The sequence below is a fragment of the Nannobrachium achirus genome (assembly GCF_963921795.1).
Source record: "Nannobrachium achirus genome assembly, chromosome: 7".
In the NCBI taxonomy this organism is placed as follows: Eukaryota; Metazoa; Chordata; class Actinopteri; order Myctophiformes; family Myctophidae; genus Nannobrachium; species Nannobrachium achirus.
This window is the reverse complement of record NC_137816.1, coordinates 45,241,396-45,265,731: the sequence shown is the minus strand read 5'-3', so window position 1 is coordinate 45,265,731 and position 24,336 is coordinate 45,241,396. Positions and strand designations below refer to the sequence as shown.

At 41.3% G+C, this 24,336-nt stretch overlaps 1 protein-coding gene across 1 annotated transcript; it reads right to left on the bottom strand.

Moving 5' to 3' along the window:
• Window positions 1-1,594: 1,594 nt before the first annotated feature.
• Window positions 1,595-23,079, bottom strand: slc12a1 (solute carrier family 12 member 1; the record flags this gene model as incomplete). Its single annotated transcript, XM_080730256.1, has 26 exons — window positions 1,595-1,730; window positions 2,348-2,415; window positions 2,535-2,670; window positions 3,459-3,545; window positions 4,260-4,371; window positions 5,273-5,401; window positions 6,412-6,534; window positions 8,244-8,326; window positions 8,480-8,586; window positions 9,774-9,914; window positions 10,778-10,889; window positions 10,996-11,095; window positions 11,189-11,344; window positions 11,443-11,544; window positions 11,635-11,758; window positions 12,185-12,292; window positions 12,922-13,088; window positions 13,881-13,965; window positions 15,016-15,140; window positions 15,323-15,434; window positions 15,816-15,926; window positions 16,789-16,928; window positions 17,973-18,068; window positions 19,693-19,768; window positions 20,313-20,456; window positions 22,807-23,079. 26 exons carry the CDS (start codon window positions 23,077-23,079, stop codon window positions 1,595-1,597), a joined length of 3,153 nt encoding a protein of 1,050 aa, XP_080586382.1.
• Between the last annotated feature and the right edge of the window lie 1,257 nt (window positions 23,080-24,336).

Below are 24,336 nucleotides of genomic sequence, written 5' to 3'. Positions count from 1 at the left end.
TACAGACAGAGTTACAGACTTGTATGGGTCAATTTGGACCCTGGAATCCACTTTGAGAACCACTGTACTAGACTAATGTAATAGTTTACAGACAGATGTGTTAGACTTGGGTACTGTACATGTACTGTATTATTATGTAACCATCTTAATGACAACATATAAAGAACAGACAGACTCTAAATTGTTGTAATTCCTGGTCTCAGAAAATCACACGTTTTATTTAAATAGGAAGAAAGACAGACATTAAGCAAAAACAAATGTGCATCAAAATATACATATGATCGATGTGTACCTGTTTGACCCTTGAGCACATAGGGGTTTGTTGTAAAAGTAAAATATAAACTGGATAGTATGAAATAGATGAACACCTTTGTAATACAGCGTCATATCATACACCCATCAAATGAATGTTCCTTCAAACAATCAAGCCGCCTCTGTTGAACCAGTGATAGTAATAGACAATGTCTATGGGTAAATCATTGTGCAAGCTACCTTTTCTTCTTCCTCGTGTATCCCAATGTCAACACATGTAGCAACACACATAGTGACTGGCTATGTAACTGGCTATGTAATCTTTTGGAGACAGTTGTGTTTGAGTCTACTGTACATAATGTCCTGTGGGAGGACTATCACATCCTTAAAAACACAAGTGATTTAGTTCGATGGTATTATCAACATATTTGTCTCTTGGCACAAAAAGCAAGCTGTGACCATAGATTCATACTTTTGATTATACTCTGGCATCAAACTGGATCATTCATAAACTCAAGAGTCTACATTTTGTTGTATATTTAATTATTGACATCCTCCCAGGACATTAGGCTCTTAGAACATTGAACCAGAAAGTATGTTATGCAAACCAAAAATTAAATATTACTCATGATTCTAACTTGAAAACTGTGTGCTGGATCCTTGAAGTGTAATTATTAATAATGATGAAGAAAGCAACGACAGCACTCCAAATGGACTGTTGTTTATTTTTGAACAAGATGCCTTCCTCAGCGTGTGCAATGACAATTTTTACGCACCTTTTCTTTTGTATAATTGCCAATGCACATGCTAAGGAAGGGTGTCTTGCCCACAATGTCTGTGTGGCAATAGTCCATTTGTGGAGTGCTGTTATGCAGACAAGTTTTAATTTAGATGTCAGGCAGTGCTTTTTTGTTTTATGAACATAAACTTGATATAAGGTACACATAAAAAATAAAGATAAAAACAAACATTCCCTTTTATGTACAATGTGCCTTCTGAAGCCATTACAAGTGTATTATGATAAACTATACAGTCAGAAGGACACTCAGAATGGTTGCACAGTAGTGTGGTTGTGACATTAAGTAAAACCAATGGATCTTTTTTTTATGCTCCCGTGAGACTGCAGTATTTTCTTATCAAAGATAGCATCCAATTATATTTAGAAACACGCAAAAAGACCTAACCACAAATATGATATTGTGTGTTGCATCATGGTTCTGGTCTGGGTTGATGACATCATCAATGACCATGGTCCATTGTTGTTGTGTGATATGCGCCGATATGTCATATCCAGCAAGCTCAGCTTCAGTGACAATAGTTTGCTGTTCGGCTTAAGAAACGCTCAGGAGTAGAAAGTAAGCACACTCTTGTGATTGCCTCTAATGAGCAACGTGGGTGGAAGGTTTTTGGTCAGAGTGTCCAGCCAAGCCAAGTAGAGGTAGTCAGAAACGGATTCCTTACGGGCGATGGGCATGCTCCTGCAGAGGTTGAGAGAGAGAGAGAGAGAGAGAGAGAGAGAGGGAACGATAGACAATTATTCATATTAGTAATTTCCCAGTTCTTCCAGCAAACTATATAATAAATATTATTAAAGGACAAAAATATTTACAATTTTCATAAAGAACAAAAAAACATTGCTCTTAGCTTTCTGAGTTCTTAGTTCAGTGGGCCTGGTTCTACCCATGTCCATTACATCAGTGGTTCTCAACCTTTTCAGGCCACGACCCCCCAAATAATCATATTTGAACTGGGGACCCCCCACCCTGCACAAGCACTTGGAATTGTAGGAGTTGGCATTACATTTAGTTTGACTCGATCTATTCCATTGTGAAAATAGCTGATCTTGTGAGCATGTAGATCTGCTATTTTCACAATTTCTGCCTCTAATATTTGACAATTTTACCAATGTTTGACCAGAGGTACTAAAAAGGTCTTTAAAGTCCTTAAACTGTCACTTTAGAAATGTGCAGATACCCTGTATACACTTAAACTGTATGTTGGTCTGTTTACTGTTGAGAAAACAATGTTAACATTTAGCTAAAGACCCTGAGATCCACTGCATGACATGGTTCTGCAGTAAGTAGCCTGTACTTACACAACGATTAGATTGGCCGATCTGGAGTTCTCCTGAAGCAGTTCGTTCAGTCTCAGCTGGAGGTCAGTCTGTAAAGCAGGAACAGTACGTTGTATTTTCTTTTCATTTTTACAATTATTCTCTTAATTCTCATAATCGACCACCTTATTATAGTTTATTTGCAGTTTATGTTTGTGAGTGTGTTTACCTTCTCGTCAAAGGTGGTCATCTCTTCATCACTGATCTTCCATGGGTGTTCTTTCCTCAAGGCCTCAGCCTGAGCGAAGTCTTTAGACCCCTCACGCAAACGGAAGGGATCGATCATGTCCTCAAAGGCTTTACAGCTGGTAAAAGAAGATCAATATTTTAGCTGACTCTGAGAAATATTAACGTTTTTCTTCCCCCCCCCCCCCTTTTTTCCCATGTCCAGTTTATTAAGTTATTTTCAGCCAGGATCAATATATTAGCTGTGTTGATCTACAAATGTAATATTGAGTCTCAGCAGTGTGGAATGTGGAGAATTCCCCCCCCCCACCCCCCTCCGCACAGAGTGTGTGACGGATTGATCGTGTGACGTGCCAACAGTGGTGTAAAAAGTACTCACATTTAAGTAAAAGTATCAATACTATAATGTAGAATTACTCTGTACAAGTAAAAGTCCGGAATTCCAAATGTACTTGAGTAAAAGTACAAAAGTATTGGTATCCAAATATACCTAATGTACCAAAAGTAAAAGTACATTTTATTTTGAAAATAGCAGATCTACAAGCTCACAACGCGTCGCACCATAGCCTTGGTATAAAATAGGGCTAAAGTGGTTTATGTATGTTTTATAAGATTATAATGTATATCTGCAATGTAGTAGTACATTAAAGTTTTCTGATAAATTTAGTGGAGTAAAATTACAATATTTGGATCCGAGATGCAGTGGAGTAGAAGTAAAAGTATTGGAAATTGGAAATACTGAAGTAAAGTACAAATAACTCAAAAGTGTACTTAAGTACAGTACTTAAGTAAACTTAGTTACATTACACCACTGCGTGCCGATGTCATGTGATGAGGTTAGGTTAGGCTGTTGTTATTGGCCCCTGTTCTCGTCAACGTCACACTGAAAGAACAAAGAGAACCCTACCTCTCCGAGCGTGGTTTGACATGGATGTCATCGATGACGTTGATGTCACTGCACTTGATTCTAAACTTCTTCAGCAGGGACTTCATCCTGAAGGAACAAAGAATCACACACACACATACGGGTATAAATGATGTTCGTGCATAATTATTTTGTTAAATGTGAACAGCTTTTTTTTTTTAAATGGTTTCGGTGGTTTATGGGTTCAGCTTCATGAAGCAGTCCATCATTTTACTGATTTATTTTCCAATTCAACCTACACAGTAAAATCCTCAGTGGTAATGTATCCATGTGTACACTCTCACAGTTAAAGATTTGACAGTGTAGTGCAGTGGTTCTAAAATCTTTTTGGCTCATTGCACCATTGCTGGAAATACCTTTTTCATCCATGGCACTGGACTACACTACTGAATACTACTGATTACTACTGATTTATAGCACCTTACATTTATGTCATATTACAGTACATACTATGTAAATCTTTCCCCATACAGTATGTCAGGAGGACAACTTGAGACCGTTTCGATGACTTTATACTTGATGTTTAACCACTTGAAACCCAGCATCCCTATTATGGGGGAAACATTCACCAAAAAATGATGAACTTGGCAAAACACATAACAGCATAACATCTCTTTAGCAGAGTGTGGCGGATCGTGTGGGACAACGATGGCATGGATGCGCGTGTAATGACAACTAATAACAGATCGATTAAAAAAAGAAGCACTTTTGACCGCCACATCACGGCACCCGCGTTGAGAAACCCTGGTGTAGTGAGATAAAGTGATTTGTTCTTGCACTCACTCCTCTTTGTCTTCCTCGCTGCGTCCAGGCGTCCCTGCGACGAAGATTCTCAATTTACAGTCCTTCCACTTCTTCCTGGTGGTGAGGATGTAGGGCAGCAGCAGTGTCAGGCCTGGGCGCGACAGAGACAAATGGTTTCTTATCAATAACACGTTGATAAGGTTTTAGAATAAACCTTTCGTTTCTCCATTCTCATTTATCAAGTATTGTCCCTTTTTATTTTTTTTATTCTTCAGGACACCAATCACTTTAGAGGAACTGTGAGGCAGACAAGGAGGAGACAGATTTGGAGTCCTAGTGTTCATTTAACTTTCAGAGTGTAGAATTTTGTTTATACTACGGGGATTGATCACTGTATTACACTTTTATACTCTTAAGGGTTGAATCCAGGCTTCAGATCTTAAAATATACATACAGTAGGGTTTATTGCCTTCAGGCATCAACCACCATTGTACAGTCAGCATGGGCAATACTGACCATACAGTCACTTAAAGCGTAAATCTGTAAAATGAACTATGAATGAACTATCCAGGATGTGGGTCTCTCTCTCGAATGAGAGTCAAAATTTGGAGTGCTCATTCGAGAGACAGTCCCCGCTTGGCCATTGGAGATAGTGTGCTTATGAGCTTTGGGCAGTTCTACTTGTGGACCAGTAGATGTCCTGACTCGTGCCCAATACCAAGGTCTACATTTTTCCATGGAGGTACCACGGCAGGTGTATTAGTTGTATTGTGTTAACATACTGTACCAAACAGTTTGGTTAAAATAACATTCTTTCATTAAAACACATTTCAGATTGCAGCTTTAAGTACAGTATACGCTAGAAAGGATACAAATCATCATACATAAAAAAAAAGAAAAGAAAAACACAGAGCAGCTGGCTGGCCAGCTCAGCACAGCCACCCCCCCTTGACTGCTCTTTTGAAATCATTAGCAGTGCCTGTTGCTTTAATATTGGATGGCAATGGTGTGTCAAATGGCAGAGTTGTGCCTAAAATGGGACCAAAGCCTACCTCCATCATCAAACAGCCACCACACATCAATGGTGCCTTTGGGCTGCTTCTTCTTGAACTGAGTGCTCTGCGCCGTCAGCTTCTCGTTCAACTTGGCCGCCTGTGGCGTTGGAGGACTGCACACTGACACTGTTGGAGACAGGGTGGATTGGAGGGAGTTTAACTTGTGCCTGTAGATCTGCTATTTTTGAAAAGTCATGAAAATGTGTGCAAATCTTTGAATATATGTAAACATTTGTAATTATTTTTTGCTTCTGGGGGGTCCCTGGAACTAAATATTGTGAGATGGGGGGTCCGTGGCCAAATACATATAATTTTGGGGGTCCTTGACATGAAAATGTTTTAGCACCACTGACAGAAACATAGGTTTTTCAAAAAAACCTTAGAAGGATTTAGAAGACACTTATAGAATCAGGTCAAAATATTCAAAGATGTGCACAAATTGTCGCGATCTTTCAAAAATAGCAGATCTACAAGCTCGCAGCGCGGCACTCAGTGCCGTGCTGTGAGCTTGTATATCTGCTATTTTTAATGGGTTAATGCAGTGGCAGGCGGAACGGAGGAGGATAGAGTACAAATAGAACAACACGCATACGGAAAGCATTTAGAACTGAAGCACGATTTGTCATGCGACAGCATTTAAGTTAAGCATAACTACATCAGCTGGGAGAGCCATTGCCCATAATGCCCAATGATTATTATGTGTAATATATACTAATACCAGTCCATTACATTCTGGCCAAGATGCAACTCAGTGGTGCGCATTTTTGTATGTGGGGTGTTAAGGGCCTGCTCATAGGGCACTAGAAGGATTGCATCCTCATCTTTGTATGGGCTACTAGATTTAATTACAACCCAAATTGTGACACAAGATAAAGAGAGGTATCAAGATAAATGTGTGTTGCTTTTAAATGGAATTTGCATATTAGCTAAAGAAAAATCTCTCTCTCTCTCTCGCTCTCTCTCTCACTCTGTGTATATGCATGTACATTACATACTTTGTTGGGCTATGTCAGATTGTTTCTCTTCCTCTGCATAGTAAATCCTAGAAGTATTACATTTCTAATGTGGCCAGATTAAAGCTTCTGTTGATTGATACAGCAATTAACATTTGAACATAGGTGTATGGTTGCTGATACCTCTGGTATTGAGCACTTGTGTAGATTGGTTCCTGGACTTCCTGGAAAACATTCCTTTTTTCTTACGCCCACTCAACTCATTCTCCAAAGCCTCGCTCTCCTGTGCAGCTTTCATAGTCTCCTCTAGGGGGTGACAAAAAGTAGTTTGGAATAGTTTTTAATTAAATGACTCCTCTCTTCTGACTCCATGGTACTCTATCTATCATTCAATGCAATTTAATGCAGTTATTGCAGTATATAAACCTAACGCTACCTATATTAAGCTGGGTAAAGTTAGTCAGAATGCTTATGGTGGTTTCTACCAAAGTTTACCTCAGTTCAAAACCTGCAACTCAGTAGTTATTTTTCCATGAGCTTATCTAACATGTGTTTGACCTTTATCTGATTGTTTATGCATATAATCTACTGTAAGAACCAAAGAACCCTGCCTTATCAATGTTATCATAGTCAATTGACTTGCGTTGTTAAGAAGAAAGCATAATGTTAAGCTGAGGGATGATTAGATGACTTCTGTTTCTCCTAGATAAGATGTTCTTTGTTAAAGGGATATTCCACTTTCAAAAAAACTTTTGGTCATTTTATCGTCTAATCAGGCTTTTATGAACACCCTGAACAGTTTTTAATTTGCTTGACTAAATATTTCGATATTTGATGTAAATGTTATCAGGCCCTCCAGGCCCAGGGCCTCTCCCCATACACACCCATTGTAAATTCAAACTCCATTTTAACCATGATAGATTCATTAAAAACACGAATAATTTTTTCTGGTGACTCATACTACCCTCCTAATACGTGAGTAGGCCGTGTTTTTTTCAATAACCTTTTTCATTTATTTTGAATAATTCTTTGGGAAAATGGAAAATAAAAAATTAATTAAAAATAAATGAATGAAAAAATAATGTTTTTTTTTAATGAATCTATCATGGTTAAAATGGAGTTTGAAGTTACAATGGGTGTGTATGGGGAGAGGCCCTGGAGGAGGAGGAGAGGACTGATAACATATACATCAAATATCTAAATATTGAATCAAGCAAATTAAAATCTGTCCAGGGTGTTCATAAAAAGCCTGATTAGAAGATAAAATGACCAAAGGTTTTTTTTAAGTGAAATATCCCTTTAATATTATGGTGAAAGAAGTCAGTTGTGGATGAAACTAGTGATGGTAGTGCATATTTTATTAATTTGGTCTGTCTTAAATAAATGTTAATGCATTCTTTAGAAGATAGATGAACAAGGGTACAATCGCTGTCACACGTGGTGCAATTCTTGATGTTCATGAGCATTATTTAATAGCTAGCTTTGATTTAACAGTTTGCAAACAGTACAGCAAGTACGATTAAGCAAGCAAACACAAAAAAGCTGTGATGGCTTGTTTTGTGGTCTTAAGTATTCAATTCATAATGAATATGCACTGGTGCTATCAGAACTTATTTGACCAAGGTCATGCAAGACATCTTTTTTTTGTGTTAATACATGGCTATGAGTGCAAAGATTTGGTGTAACCCAAAGAACATCATCTTGCATGATATCTAAAGCCTGAGTTAGTTATACTTAGTTGCGAGTGGGTGTCACGCTCCTAAAATAGTAGATCTACAAGATGCATGATCGCAGTCGCTGTCTTACTTTAACTTACTTTACACGAGTGATACCAAAATAAAGTTGGTCGCTAATTATTTTACACCAGCTGTAAACCCCCAACAGTAAAGCTCTAACATCTAAAAACTGTGTTAAGATTAAACGAGAGGGAGCATTGTTTTACATTCATATTTGTACAGTACATAGAACATTTTGCAGTGTGCATAGGGGAAGAAGACGTCATAGTTCACGCCTACCTTCTGCCTCTACAATGTGAGACATATCAAGTCCCTGGCTCATCCGCAGCACCACGGTGCCATACTCGTAGTCAAAGGCATCACTGGCAGATAGGGAAGAGACAATCACGTTACTAGCTCAACACAGCAACAAGTTTATACTTTATAAGTTCTGTGTGTGTGTGTGTGTGTGTGTGTGTGTGTGTGTGTGTGTGTGTGTGTGCGTGTGCGTGTGTGTGTGTGTGTGTGTGACTTACTGTAGCACTCCCACATATGACTGCACTGCCATGGTGTCGGCTGTCCTCCAATCTCTCTTGAAGCCTTGCATTAAGATGTTAGGCTTCATACGACCCAGGCCAGCGGCCTATAAGGAAAGAGAGAATGTTTTGAAGCATAAAGATTAACATCCACCTAGACTTTATTTAACCAACGCAACACAGGCCCCATGTATAACACAGGGGTTCTACGGTGCATTAATGAACAGAAATTAAATATCGTTTAAAAAAAAAAAGAAAAAAGAAAAAGCCCAAGACATGGATGAGCCTCATCAAATCTATTTTACTGCCTGAAGTTGCTTTCAGATCACTCAGCAGATGTCTCTCTCTTTGTCTCTGTCTGTTACCAAGGCCCTAATGCAGTGTTAATCAATTATAGTGTTTAATCTGCCGGCGTGTTTGAAGTAAGCAATCCTGACAATGAACCAAGGCCTTATCTAAAGAGTGTGATTGCCAGGGCCATAAGACTGATTCTCCACCTCTTCCTAATTAACTCTCTTCTCATCTTCCTCCTATTGACCTGGCCAGACTGCTCACGCTGGTCTAGGCCAGAATTATCACACTGCAATTAGAGATTCTGAATCTGTGTTGGCAGGAAGTTATTCATATTGTTGGGCCTATAAAAAGGGCTTCTGTAGTCTTTAAGTCAGTCTTCTCTCTTGCATCAAAACTGCGGCAGAATGTATATTATGTAAAGTCAATTCTGAATACTTTCTCTGAATTCCTGGTCGCAAGTTACTATGAAAATAAAATGTCCATAACGCAACATCACACTTTTGCCCTACTCTTATCTCCGGCACCGTTGCCCCTATCCATGCCAAACACTCCTTGGCCGGCAAACCACAACCTCCACCCACCTCATTTCTCACATGCCCCTCTTCTAGCGCCACCATCAGGCCGATTTTCGCAAAACACATTTTTGGACACTGCTCCTACAGATTTTGGCCTAAAATCACGCGAAGCGGTACACAGTATCTCTAAAGTCATGTCATCAACATGGATCTGTTCCATTTCCCTTATTCCCTCCTGATTGGTTACGATTGCCTTCTAAAGCTTCTGTACGTGACCTGATTGTCGATTATCTCCCGATTAGGGAGTCTTACTGGTTTTCACACTCATGATTTTTCTGTGTATCAAGAGGCATATTCTTTGGTTTTGGTTTTGGCTCCTTGATAGTGCAACACAAAAAATAAATCAACAATAATTGCATTATATTACATTATACTCTACATTACAATATTATATAAAAGTGATGATATAAAATGATTCCACTAACCTGCAGGAGACTGTCTGCTCCCTCTCTAAACTGGTCACAGGCCACAGCAGCATAGAATGCTTTGCGTTTCTTCTTGTTCAGCCATAATTGATTGTTCTCCATGCTTTCATTCATCTCTAGAAGGACCTCTGATCTGGGGCCCTGTATGGGGTCACAGTGTGTGTGTGTGTGTGTGTGTGTGTGTGTGTGTGTGTGTGTGTGTGTGTGTGTGTGTGTGTGTGTGTGTGTGTGTGTGTGTGTGTGTGTGTGTGTGTGTGTGTGTGTGTGTGTGTGTGTGTGTGTGCGCGTGCGTGTGCGTGTGTGTGTGTGAGAGAGAGCGAGAGAATTAGAAAAACAACACCCACAGCAACATCACCTTTCACATTGGCCTTAACCCTCTGTCTAATTGATATTAGCTTGTCCTGTATACTTGTGTTTGAGTCACAGACTCAAAGAAATCATTGCGTGCATTGAAGTGGAACCATTGATTTGAATTGAAGGTTAATGTTTGAATGAGGATTTGTGGTTAGGTTAAGGCTACTGGCTGCTTTTAACAATAATATATCGTCGTGGTCGGGTGGAAACCCTTGTATGTCCAAAACCGTTTGTTTTGTATTTATCATTTTTAAAGATTTGTGTTTTTTTGGGGGCGGGGGGCTTTTTATGCCTTTATTCGATAGGACAGTAGACTGACAGGAAATGGGGAGAGAGATGGGGAATGACATGTGGCAAAGGTCGTCCGGATCGGGAATCGAACCGGCGACGCCAGCAGGCATCATAGCCTAGTATATGGTACGCGCCTTGACCACCAGGCCAGCGGGCGCTGTATTTATCATTTTTAAAATGATTTTAACTAGTGAAAACAGCCGATCTACAACGCCTCGCGTGTGCTTGAAGATAAGCTGTTTTCACTACTTTTGTGCGATGGCCTTGTATGATGAATTTGAAACTTGGAGATATGAGGTTTCTGCCCGACAGTGACGATACACATTTGCAACTCAAACAAACCAACCGAATGGCCTTACCACAAACACTTCACTAGTGATACATAGTCCGTAGTCCTTCGAGATGGAGTGAGCCAGGTCTAGGAGAGCTGGTCTGGCCTTTGGAGCACCTGTCAGTGCCAGGATCTGAGGTCTTTAAAATTGAAATAGCAGTGTTATTATACAAGGTCACGCAGGACCTCAAATATATTTTGTGTGCTGAACTTGTACCCAGAGAATGAGGCAATTCAGCTTCATACCTGAAGTTCTTAACGTGATCGTTAGTTCCAGAGAGAGACAGAGCGTTGCCCACTGCGCTCACAAATGTCACCGCTTGCGTGGACGAGCCCCAGTTCACGTCTGAAGGTAGCAAGTGAAACGGGTGAATGCAAACGCAGAAACACACAGACAGGCAGACCTGCACGTGTCTTTAGACTTGAATGCTCAACTCACCTGGTTTCTTGACAGTAACATAGATATAAAGAAGGATTTCGATGCCGTATGTGAGGAGAGCGGCCCACCAGTTGATGACAAACATGACTCCACAGCAGAGGATCGCTCCCGCCAGGGACAACCACATGTTGTAGTACTTGTACCCCGGTCTCCATCCTAGTAAATGCATCACAAAAAGAGAGAAGGTAGTCAGTCATAAACCGTGGACTGCTGAAAGGGGTATTTTGAGAGAGACCGTGGCTTTTTAGCCCTACCTGGAGACTTGGCGTAGGATGCGTGGAAGCAGGAGAAGTTGATGAGGGCATACGATGCCAGGAAGAAATTGGAGATGATGGGAGCGATGACGTTCAGATCACCTGCAATACGCACGGACGGGTGTCAGGAAGGACAGCACTGAGCCGACGCCACACAAATGAGCTCTCAGACTACAGAGTAATCATACTAACCGATGATGATGAAGGCTACAGAAATGACGAAAGTGAGGACATAGCCACGGATTGGCTCGTTGTTCTTGCCGTGACCCTTGGCAAAGAAGTGGAGTGCCGTGTAGATGTTGTCTTTGCACAGTGCCTGAAGGAGGAAGGGACAAGGGGACATGAGTTAAAGCAGTGGTTCTCAATCTTTTCAGGCCACGACCCCCAAAATGATCTTATTTTAACTGGGGACCCCACCCTGACGAGCACTAGGACTTGAGGCATTACATTTTGTATAACACGGTTCTATTTTGAAAATAGCAAAAAATGTTTACTGTTGAGTGAGAAAACAATATCTCACATTAAGCCAATTATCTGGGGACCCACCAAAATAATTTGGGGACCCCCCTGACCCACAGGTTGACAACCACTGAGTTAGAGGAACATCAACATCAGTTGGAACATCATTCATATATTTTGCTCTTTGACTGTCACTGTACCCTGTGACAGCAGTTGTACGGATCATCTACAGTATACGATACGTCTCCTCCTCACAGTGACACGTCTGGTGAGTCAGACTGACCTGGAAGACTTTGGGAGCACTGACGAGAGAGGCGAGGGCTGAGGAGAGGGTGGCAGAGAAGGTTCCAGCAGTGATGAGGGGGCCAAACCCTGACACCATGGTCATCACCTAGGGGAGGGAAAAAAAAACAGTGGATGAACCTGGAGCATTTTTTCTCTTCCTTTTCAATAACTTTTATCCCACGATTTTTTAACCCATTTTTTCACCCAGTGCCAATTGCCTAAGCTGTAATCCTGGGCTCTGCTCTCCCTCTGCCGTGCCTGGGGAGACAACGGACTGACCTCATGCTTCCTTCTGTGCAAGAGTAGTCCAAGTTGCTTCTTTTCACCTGACAGGGTTTTTTTTCCCGGTATGGACATAGCGTGTGGAAGGTTATTCCAACCAGTTCCTTTCCCCTGCATCAGGTGCCCCGGCTGGCCAGGGGGAGGCAGTATAGAGACCAGGATTACTGCATGTTTTTGTGAGGGTATCTACCCTAGGAGACACGGGGAGAACATGCAAACTCCACACAGAAAGGCCCTTTCGCCAACCCCACCTAGGGTGTGGGCGCTGATGACGCGGAGGAGAGAACACGCCCCCAGCGCCCACAGTGTCCCCCGGCGAGAATCGAACCCAGGACCTTCTAGCTGTGAGGCGACAGTGCTGCATGGAGCACTTTTTCTGCTGCTCTTGTCAGAACTAACAAAATATTGGGATGTAAAATGTCAGTATTTTTCTGGCTTTTTTAGGTCCGGTACCTGGAAGTTGTTCATCGAGCCAAACTTGCAAGTTGTACCCGGCTCCGAACAAGAGGAAAAGTCCCAGCCCAGCTCACAAGCAGCGGTCAAACTGCCGTTACACATTCCAGTTCCAGCACTGATGGTGTCATTTGTGTTCCCTGTGGCTTCTCGGACAACGGTGGCAGCTGACCAGTCAGAGAGGAGGACAGACACATTACATTGGACTCATTTCTCAACTTAAAATAGAAATATGACACGCTGTTGTTCCTGAAGCACAAGGGCGTCACACGGGGGGGGGGGACTGGGACTGAGTTACTAGGGCCCAAGGTGGAGGGGCCTTTAGCTATTGAAAAATAGCAGATATACAAGGTGCACTCGGTGCACTCTGTGCCGCGCTGCGAGCTTGTAGATCTGCTATTTTTGAAAAGTTGTGAAAATGTGTGCAAATCTTTGAATATATGTATTTTTTTAAGCGAGTATTTGTAACTAAAATTTTGCTGTCACTAAATATTTTGAGATGGGGGGTCCGTGGCTAAATACATATCATTTTTGGGGGTCCTTCACATTTGTTTTGAGCACCACTGACATAGAAACATGTTTTTTTTTTCTCCAAAGATTTTGACGATTTTTAAAAGATCTACAAGCTCGCAGCGCGGCACTCGGTGCCGTGCTGCGAGCTTGTATATCTGCTATTTATCAATAGTTAAAGCACAAAATGTGAATGAACCCTTGTACCCAGGGCCCAGAATTTGGTGTGACACCCCTGTTGAAGCAGATGGTATACCCATACTCTCTCTTCAGAGCTTTTACATTGAGTAACATGTAGCACAACACTGGGTAGCTTCATAGTCATATTAGTAAGTAATTGCAGTCCTCTAGTCTAGTGAGTTACAGTAAGGTATATTCAGTACATGAGAATAGCAAATGGTATCTGCCCAGCTGACCAGAGCTGAATTTCTCTTCAATATTTTACTTACAAACGCAGAGGGCCACAGCCAGGTAGGTGACGCCTGTGATGAGGATGGCTAGTAATGTGCCTTTAGGAATGGCTGCTTGGGCATCCTGTAAAATACATCTGGGTTAATGCTGCATACCAACCATCATATTCATACAGTGACTTATGAAGAACTGTACTGTATGTTGTGTTGATAAACTGAAGAGAAGTATATGTCAGTGTTAGATTATCCCTTTCTCTTTGACCACATAACTGTCAGAGTATTCTTCAAAAATGTTTTGCTTTTGTAGTAGTACTTGAGTAGTTTTCAACACAATTAATCCTACTCATACCTGAGCAATATTAAAGGAGCTATAGTCAACTTTTATTTTATTTATTTTAAAATATTATTGTTGTATATGTGTTTCTATTAAAAAATTACCACAAAAAGCGTAAAATAATTATAAAATAATCATTTTGGCCATTGTCAGACCGACACTTTGTTTACATTCTAGTCTATAGACTAGGATGTAAACAAAGTGTCGGCCCTACAATGAAAAATCACACTCGTGTGAACTGAGCGGTGGTGTGTGTGTGTGTGTGTGTGTGTGTGTGTGTGTGTGTGTGTGTGTGTGTGTGTGTGTGTGTGTGTGTGTGTGTGTGTGTGTGTGTGTGTGTGTGTGTGTGTGTGCGCAACAGCGCCCCTCCCTTAACATGTGTGGTCAGAAAAGGTTACTGCAGGCTACATACCCGGAGACAGACAGACAGACAGACAGACAGACAGACAGACAGACAGACCCACACACACGGCCACGTATAGGAGCGTTGTGACCACCGCTCAAAAAGTTGACTATAGCTCCTTTACGTCAAGTACCTGTACTCTACTTGAATAGGATATTCTGTTTCATCTATTCTATCATATTCATACCATCAACACGTGCAGACTTGACATTATCCCAAATAGCAACCACAAAGAAATACAATTATGTAGTGTACTCATTGGGATACAAGTGAGCAAGCAGAGGCATTCTATATAAATAAATCTGTATTTTGCAGTATTTCCATTTTTTTTTTTTTTTCTTTTTATACATTTTCTTTGGTGTTCATTCTGAATGAATGTGTTCGATATACAGTATATGATAAGGGAATTAGTTATTCTTAACCATTTAAAAACTAACCCTCAGATCACCAGAGATGTTTGCTCCGGCCAGAATCCCGGTAGCGGCAGGGAAGAAGATGGCAAAAACGGAGAAAAACGTTTCTCCTTCAAAGTTTGGCGTGAAGTTTTCCATGAATATATTTGCTGCGTGAAAAACAAATCAGCAGAGAGAACGTTAATGGTGGACAGACAGGCGTAGAATGAAAAAGTGTCTATAGGATTTAAACGAATGACTCAAGTCAGTGTGTCAGTTGTTCATCTAAAACGTTCCTGAATGAAGGTATGCAGTCGTTAGCGTTGTGTTTATGGGTTATTAGTGTCCTTACCATCATAACCAAAGAAGCCTTTCGATTTCTTGGCCTCTGTTGCAGGGATGAACGTTCCTACAAAGACGTTGACTATGGCCACCAGCAGGACAATGAGCAGTACGATCTGAGCCTGTTGTTTGGGGTGAAGAGAGGGGGGCGGGGGTGATAATGAGTAATTTATTCTTTGGCTATTCAAAAATAGCAGATATATAAGCTCACGCTATGAGCTTGTAGATCTGCTATTGTTTGAAAAAACTTGAAAATCTTCTATATTCTTCTATAATCTATATTTTTAAAGCGAACATTTTTTAACTAAAATCTTTGCTTCTGGGGGGGTCCCTCCCTGGAACAATATATTTTGAGATGGGGTTCTGTCGTCAAATACATATAATTCTAGGGGTCCTTGTGACATTAAAAAGTTTGAGCACCACAGATATAGAAACAAATGTATTTTCAGAAAACGATTAGGATTTAGAAGACATTTCAATGGCTTAATGTGCATCCATCTCACCTTGGCCTCCCACTCCATGCCCGCCACTGATATGCCCAGCAACAACACTACCGTGATGCACCCCACTATCCTGATGTCATTCAACGGATCCACCATGATGGCCTCGTGCTCCTGAGAACAGCACAGTCACACATGACAGTCAGTGGTTTGATTGATTGATTGATTGATAATAATGAATCGCATTTTTATAGCGCTTTTCCAAGTGCTCAAATCGCTTTACAATGGTTCATTCATTCATACATTGGGAGGTGAATTGAAGTATTTATTTGAAGTTTGCATTGGAAAAGGTACAGTTTCATGACAGCACAGTTCACTGGTACAAGGTCAACTATAAGGAAACTCAGATAAGCCAAGGCCTGTTTCCATTGAGATCCTTCCCTTTAACTCATATAACTGACAGAATGACAGACAGATATAACACAGTGTAAAGTAACTAAGTTTACATTTACTTAAATACTATTTAGAATTTTACTTTACTTGAGTATTTCCAATACTTTCTACTCCACTACATCTCGGATCCAAATACTGTACTTTTACTCCACTACGATTTTTTGAAAACTTACTAGTTACTTTCCAGATATAAATTATAATATTATAAAACATACATTAACCACTTTAGCCCTATTTTATACCTAGGCTGTTTGAAAATAGCTGATCTACAATCTCACAGTGTTGCGTTGCTGTTTTCAAACATTTTGTACTTTTACTTTTGGTACTTTAAGTACATTTTGATGCCAACACTTTCATACTCAAGTTACAAGTACATTTTGAATTCCAGACTTGTAGTATCTGTATTTCTATATTTCAGTATTGATACTTTTACTCAAGTAAAACATTTGAGTACTTTTTCCGCCACTGGAGATGATATTGCACAATCAGTTATTGAAGTCAAGTGCATGGTTGTACTGCGACAAAGCATAAATATCCTGAAGGTGTCATTGCTGGTTAGCAGATCAATTCAAAGCTCACTTACTATGAGGAGATCCACCACGGTCTCTGCGAATCCCACCACGTACATGGCCACAGCAACAGCATTTGCAAATGCGAAGATTAGACCAATGGAGCCACCAAACTCTGGTCCCAAACTGCGAGATATCAGGTAGTATGCTCCTCCTGAAAAGAGAGATGCACAGTCGCACAAGCGCACACACACACACACACACACACACACACACACACACACACACACACACACACACACACACACACACACACACACACACACACACACTCACACAATACAGTACATTGAGTTAATGTCAGGAAGAGCAAAGAGTGCTACCAGTAAGACTCCCTAATCGGGAGATAAGCGACCGTCGCATACACAAACTTTAGAAGGCAATGGTAGCCAATCAGGAGGGAATATGGGAAATGGGACAGATCCATGTTGATGACATGACTTTAAAGATACTGTGTACTGTGTAGGATGGCAAAAAGTGTGACGTGACGGACAGACTGACAGCTGGTGGAGATTTTGATAGTAACTGCGACCTGACGGTCGCAATAAAACAGAGAAGGCTTTGGGTGGTGTCTGGGTGTAGGTTGGAAGTTTAATCTACTGTACACTACCTGTGCTACTGCTGGCTATTGTGTTTTGTCTGTAAACATTTTTCAAAAGCTGTTGATGTCAATTAGTTGAAATTGCTATAAAGTATGAACTCCTCAGGGCACCCTGGTGCTGACCCCAAGTCCGACCACAAATTTCTGGATTTTGTATCAGTACAGGACCTATATAGTATGTTGTTTGTCACCTCTTCTCGCTACATTTGAGGAAGAAATCACGCATATCCTCCGTTGTTTGGTGCTGAGCCTAAACTGTCAAGACAGAACAGGAGCAGAAAAGGGGGGCTCGCAACTCACTTTTGATAGCTCCAAAAATGTCTTAATGACGACAAGCAGCAAATAGATGTTTCGACCCTTTTTGGTCAATTTGGTCTCCTCTCCTCACTACCCCTCACTTACCTTTCCCAAATATACCCAAAATATGAAAAGCAAAAACTGTCTAAACCACATTAAACCTGGGCTCTCTGTCTTGGGCATGTCATTGTGAAAATGTCTTTGAGCTTGAAATACTACAAAATAGCATCATAGTTTTTTTTAGGGTCTGTGATTCCAGTTTGTGAAGACACCCTTAATGTGTTATTGATTGATGCTCACCTCCTCTGACCACTCCATTGGTGCAGATGGCAGACATGGATAGGCCGGTGACAGTGGTCACCACGCAGCTGAGAGCAATGACCACAATTCCCAGACCTGTAAAGAAACGTGTGAAAACACTGTATTGTAAACATGAAAGAGAGAAAACATTCTTGCACTGCACTCAAGTGTCAAATGGTCAGTCATTTACAGCCATAAAAACTCTTACGAAATACCGCCCTCCTCCATATAGTCACCTTGAACACCTTGAAAATGTCAGTGGAGCTACAATATTGTATCCCAAATGGCCCTGCATTCCCAAGACAAATTGTTCTAGAAGGTTGTTATTGTCTCCACAATAACATGGCACATTTTGCTCTACCAGGACACTGCTGCCCGTGGCTTCTCTGTGCATCTCAAAATAGTTTAGTAACTCTCTGTGAACAAAGCTTTTGTTTTAGAGGTTTTTGAGCAATAAATGCATTCATGCAGGCATGCAAGCAATCTCTCTCTCTTTGTCACTGCTCGGTCTCTGTTGTTCTATCTCTCGCTTTCTCTTACGCACGCACACACGCACGCACGCACGCACGCACGCACGCACGCACGCACACACACACACACACACACACACACACACACACACACATTCACACACTGTACTCAGAGTATATTTTCGGTACATTGAGGTCATTTTGGGTTTCTAGAACATCCTTTAGTTTCACCTCAGACTGAAGGAGGCTAGCCTTCAGTCGTGACTGACCCAGTACAGTCACTGCCTGCTGCGCAGTGGAGGAATATACAGTAACCCCCTGCTTCTAGTACCCCAGCTTTGCTTTATCCCCACCACCCAAAACATATGGGGTCTGTCTATTCTTGAATGCACAGAAGGATTCTTGCCCCTGACAACACCATTGGCATGAAATGAACTTAGGTGGGGAACCACGTTGGGTGCATAGAGAGTGTGCTAGAGCGATAGAGCGAGTGTGCTCGGGGTTGCTTGCTTAGTCCTGCCATTAATGTAGCCATCTTATTCAGCCTGGTTAACATCTGTCCTTGTGTTATGTTAGATAACATAAGTATGCAGGGATAGAAAGTAACTGATTACAAGTACTGTTGTTGCTTTAATTGAGTCGTCTTTCCATGTGCAATTAGTGCATACACTTTTTAGTATACGAAAATCAGTAACTAAACGTTATGTCAAGTAGATGTTTTATATATTCAGTACTTCATCCAAAAATAAGATGGAATGTGCTGGCTATTGAAAGGCCTGAATGTCGTCATAGTATTCTGTAACATCTTTGTTGTTGCCTTGCATGCTAATAATATTCAAAAAAAGTGTACTGTATGGTAAAAAGGAGAGGGGATAAATCATCCATCATCCATGATCGTGTGATCAGTGACATCATGAAGATGTACCCTTTGGCTTGCAGAGTACATCTTCATGATGTCACCTCACAATCAATCCTCCAGTTCTAGGCAACATAGAAGGGGGGGGGGACTTTTTTCTTTTCCCACGCATCTAAGGTATATTAATGACATAGTTCAATATTGAAAATGAGTGGTATTCCCCTTTAAGTATCTCAACAAAGCGGTAGTGAGAGATGCTTTATCAGTGAGAAATGGGTCTGAGAGCGGCAATCCTAAGGATGTCATTCAGCCTGACAGAACATGTATTAACCTCTACCTCTTACTGCAGCAAACACATACTGTAGGACTACTGTATGTCATTTATCTCACTCACCCCAGCCTGCCTGTCCAAACACCCAGGACAGACGGATGAACAGCATTACTCCCCAGATGTTCAGCATGCATCTTACCTGTGGAAGGCAATAACCAATACATCAATGCATGGCTCAAATAATGTCTACAGTGAAGTTCAAACGTTATATGCTGTTTAAGGTGAGGGATAGGCGCAAGATGAAATGCAGATTGAACATGCATCTCTCAAAGGGTGATGAAACTCTGGGATGTAATTGTAATTGCAGGCATCTCATAAACTTCCAAAGTCAGAAGGATAGCTAGAGACACAATTGTTTTTTAGTAAAAGCAAGCCATTCTGGCTTCAGTAGTAATGAATCATCTGCATGACTTCTATGTGAGAGCGAAGAACTCGTGAGTCTGTCAAAAGCCACTTAAACCCTATGAATAGGCCTTCGTTTCCCTCTACACCAAATCTCTCTGATGGAAATTGTCAATCTACTTGCTTGCAGACCTGCTATGTTCACCAAATGTTCACCCCAGAATAGGAATTCATGTGGTTAAACTTGTACAGGGGTTGTCTCTGGGGTGAGCCACAGTTACCCAGCGAGACCCAGCTCCTATAAAGCAGGAGAAGACATTGTGGTTTGGCCTAAAACTCACCAGGACACCTTTTATCCAGCCAAACTTTACTAGCCCATTGTTGAGGTTTTCCTCGCTGGGAGCGGCAGACTCCACATCAGAGGGGGTTCCCTCACTCCCCTCTCCGTAATCCTCCACGGTGTCTGGTACGGATATCGGTCCATTCTGCAGAAGAAGAGAGGCATGAACCAATTAAAAAACATGCAGCTATACCAGTGTTTCCCAAACATCTTAGCCCATGACCCAAAAGAGAGATTAGACAGAAATTCGCCCGGGACCCAAACTAGTGAAAATAGCGGATCTACAAGCTCACAACGCGTCACTTTGCGCCGCGTTGAGAGCTTATAGATCGTCTATTTTCGCTTAGATGTCTAAGAATTTCTTTTTTTCATAAAATTCATAAAAAAATATATATTTCAATAGATTTTGAAAATGGGATTTTTACTCGAGTCGTGACCTATAAAAATGTGTCCGCGACCCCACACATGGGTCCCAGCCCACTGTTTGGGAACCAGTGAATTAAACAACATGCAGCTACACCACTGAAGAGGAAACATCCCAAATATTGTTTCTTTTTATATTCAGCATATTGTGTTGTGCTTCATTTGGAGGAGATTATGAGCAGACAGTGGCATAGGATTCTTTTGTACAGATTGTTTTGTGGTGGACTACAAATTGGGAGTGCATAGGGAGCGACCATACTCTGGCCTATGGTTGGGTAGGCTACAAATGTCCAAATTAGGTCCTAGTCCTAAAAGGCCATAGGATCTTAGTTGTGCAAAGCCAGTGGAAAGTACATTTCTCCCCGGCCCCTTGTGGCACAGTGGCAGACTTACACACCTGAACGTATGGTTTGATTTTGATGAAGATCGCTGAAATATTTTCTGTGACATTACCATGCTGAGCTTTTGTCATTGAAGACTTTACTTTCTATGTGGGACGAAGGGCAAATGGATAGAGCACGACAAACCCGATTTAAGCCTTTTGTGAAGATGGCTATGGACTGTTAAATCCCTCTCCACCTGACCCCTTTGCTCTTGTCTCTGATTTATTTAGTGTGACCTCTCATATCTCCTTCCCACTGGCTAAAAGATAGAGTGATCATAGCGACGATAGTAAGTCTAGTGAGTGTCTTCATTCACTGCATCAGAGATTAGGCTTAGGCTACATAGTGATTTTCAAACTTTTTCTCTTATATCTTTATTCAAATGTTTCGTTGTTGCCAAAACTAAAATGTGAAATATGCATGCTAATATAACCTCTTAAAGTTTAGTGCTCAGGTCACTGAAATAGAAGCCAGCATTATGCACCTCATTCACTTTATATTGCAAGCACTTCAACAGTTAAGGTCACCATTTTTCAGAAAACGAATGAAAAAGGAAATCTAAAATAATCAAATTACAAGCTAGGCATCAACAGCATGTTTTTTTTAAAAATATACGACACACCATTGGTTCCAAATGCAAACTAAATACTTTTTGCGGACAGGAATAGTTTTTGATAAAGTGCTAATAGGTACGGTGTGAGGTAGCTTTGTGCACTACTGCACACTACTGTATGTCTCGAAAAACTGTCTTTGCCAGTATTTTTATGTAACAGTCAATCAATGTGGCTTTGCTTGTCAAGATGAATTAGTGAACAATAGTATTAAAGGGCAGCATTGTTGAGGTATACAGTGCATGCAACACATCTGGAATCTTGTTTATTGGTAAAGTCTGGCCTAGTTTAGTCCATAAAGCACTAATGACCCAACCTCATGTCTTCATGTCTTGCAACACAGAGCAGTATAAAGGTGTAATATAGTGCAATAAAACACCTAAGTGTGTCAATTGCGGTTCATTCGTAGTTATAGCTTTCTTTGTTTTTCAGGTTTATGGGTATAATATATGTCGGTAGATTATTGTTTAACTGTAGTCAATGGAATTAGAGGAACAGAACATTTTAATGAGGTATGCATAATTACTCAACACTTCTCTTCTCTTTGTCTACAGGTAACTATGTTGAATGAGTCCACTCAATGCCAGGCACAGCTATTCCAAGTATGGGACAAATCAATGAGCTACATTCTGTCTATGGGTCTGACACTGAAGCGACCAAAAGGTACGAAGCACTTTCTTTAAATGGTGTAGAGACAAGGCACATGCCCGTGTGAGTACAGAAATTGGGACATTCTAGAGCCTGTTTGTCAAGGAGAATCAGACAGAGATATCGGGGCATAGTCATTAATCATGAGGCTGTAAAATCCAAAGTGTTAATTTAACTCGGGGAGTGTAAATATGGACCCTTGAATGGACATTTTTACGCAGTCTGTTAAATGAACACTCCGTATTTTGCAGCGTGCTGACTCGGTAGAATTGTATCACACTTTAGATAGGTCCATCTCCAGCTTGCGCGTGCACAAACGCGCACACGCACACACACACACACACACACACACACACACACACACACACACACACACACACACACACACACACACACACACACACACACACACACACACACACAATCTCACCTTCTGAAAGACTTCGTGGAGCTCCTGCAGAGACGGCCGGACGGCCCGGTGTCCACTCACGCTGCCGGCGTTGCGGTAGAAGTCAATGTTTGGCACTCGGTCCAGCGTGTCATGACCAAACGCACTGACCACAGAGGGTCGGACCGTCCGGTGCACCCCATTAGAGATGCCATTGCTGTTGCCAGAGAACCCGGTCTCCTCGTAGTGCGGAGGGTCATCCCCGGTCCTGTCATACGCCTGGTTGGCATTCCCTCCTCCATTAGACTTCTCCATCAGGAATGCCGGAGGAGGTTCTGTCAGATCCTATTCGGCAGAGATAAAAACAGCTCTGGGGTCCTAAACCATCCAATGATTTTCACAAAAGCCTTGACGAGTGTGTAGGCAGGTATGATTGACTTAATAGACTGATCTACTTCAGATACATCAATAGATATACCTGGTCAGACTTGTGTTAAGTGGAAGCTCTGTCATTGAATTTGCTACCAGTATGCAAAACGCATTTTGTGTTTTGAGTTTGGCCCTGATGCCCTGCCTTTATACCCTAGGTCCCCGGACCACGCACTGGCATGCAGCTTATTGGCCAACTCTATGGATCAACCCTCAGGAAGCTGGACGAGGGGTGTCAGAATATGTCCTTGCTTCATCCCAGGGGACACAAAGGCAAGCGCTTAACGATTAACCAAGTCATAAACGCCAGAGAAGAGATAAAAATGCTCATTGCTAGAGCTCGGGGAGAATTGATTACTAATATTATTGTCTGAAGTGCAGGGCAAGAGCACATGTTGTTCTGTGGTGGTGGTTTATGGTGCTATGGTTAGACTTCTCTCAGGGCTACGGGTCCCACTTTCGATGAATCATCCGTGGAAGTGACACATGGAAGTTTACACTCAAAGGGAAGAACTCATTTAGGACAAATTGGAGGAACAGTTTCAAGGTTACTTCAGGTGTAATATGATGATGACTGAGGCCACAAAAATGTTAAAGTGGACTCATACTAGTTGTATTGGGCAGTAAAAACATCTGATTTCACAATAGATGTAGCATTTATAGAACACCATGACAACATTCCAAAAACAAAAGATACAGGACGGTGTTCACGGTTATTATGAGATAGTGAAGTCCAGGAAAATGCAAGGTGCTCACGAAGTCAAATAGGCTATAGTAGAGAAATGACAAGCCCTTGGGCTTACTTCACTTGCCTCAAGCCAAAATAATGTTAAAATGCCTTTATTGGTTTAGGACATAGGGTTACATTAAAAAGTCATATAAGGATAACACTGGTTAAATTGTCTCCAACATAAAAAGAAAAAACGTTATCTCTCATCTCTCCTTCTAAGAAGCAATGAGATGGAAAGGTTGACTGGTTCAGCACATGTAGATATATTAAGGGATCAAATGAGGGTTAATGTGAGACCATGGTTTACAGGAACATGCTGGAGGCACTTCTCTCTCCAGCCACATGACTTCTGAAGTGCCTTTAAAAGACTTCTTAACAGGTAAACTTCCTTATTACTGATACACCACACTGAT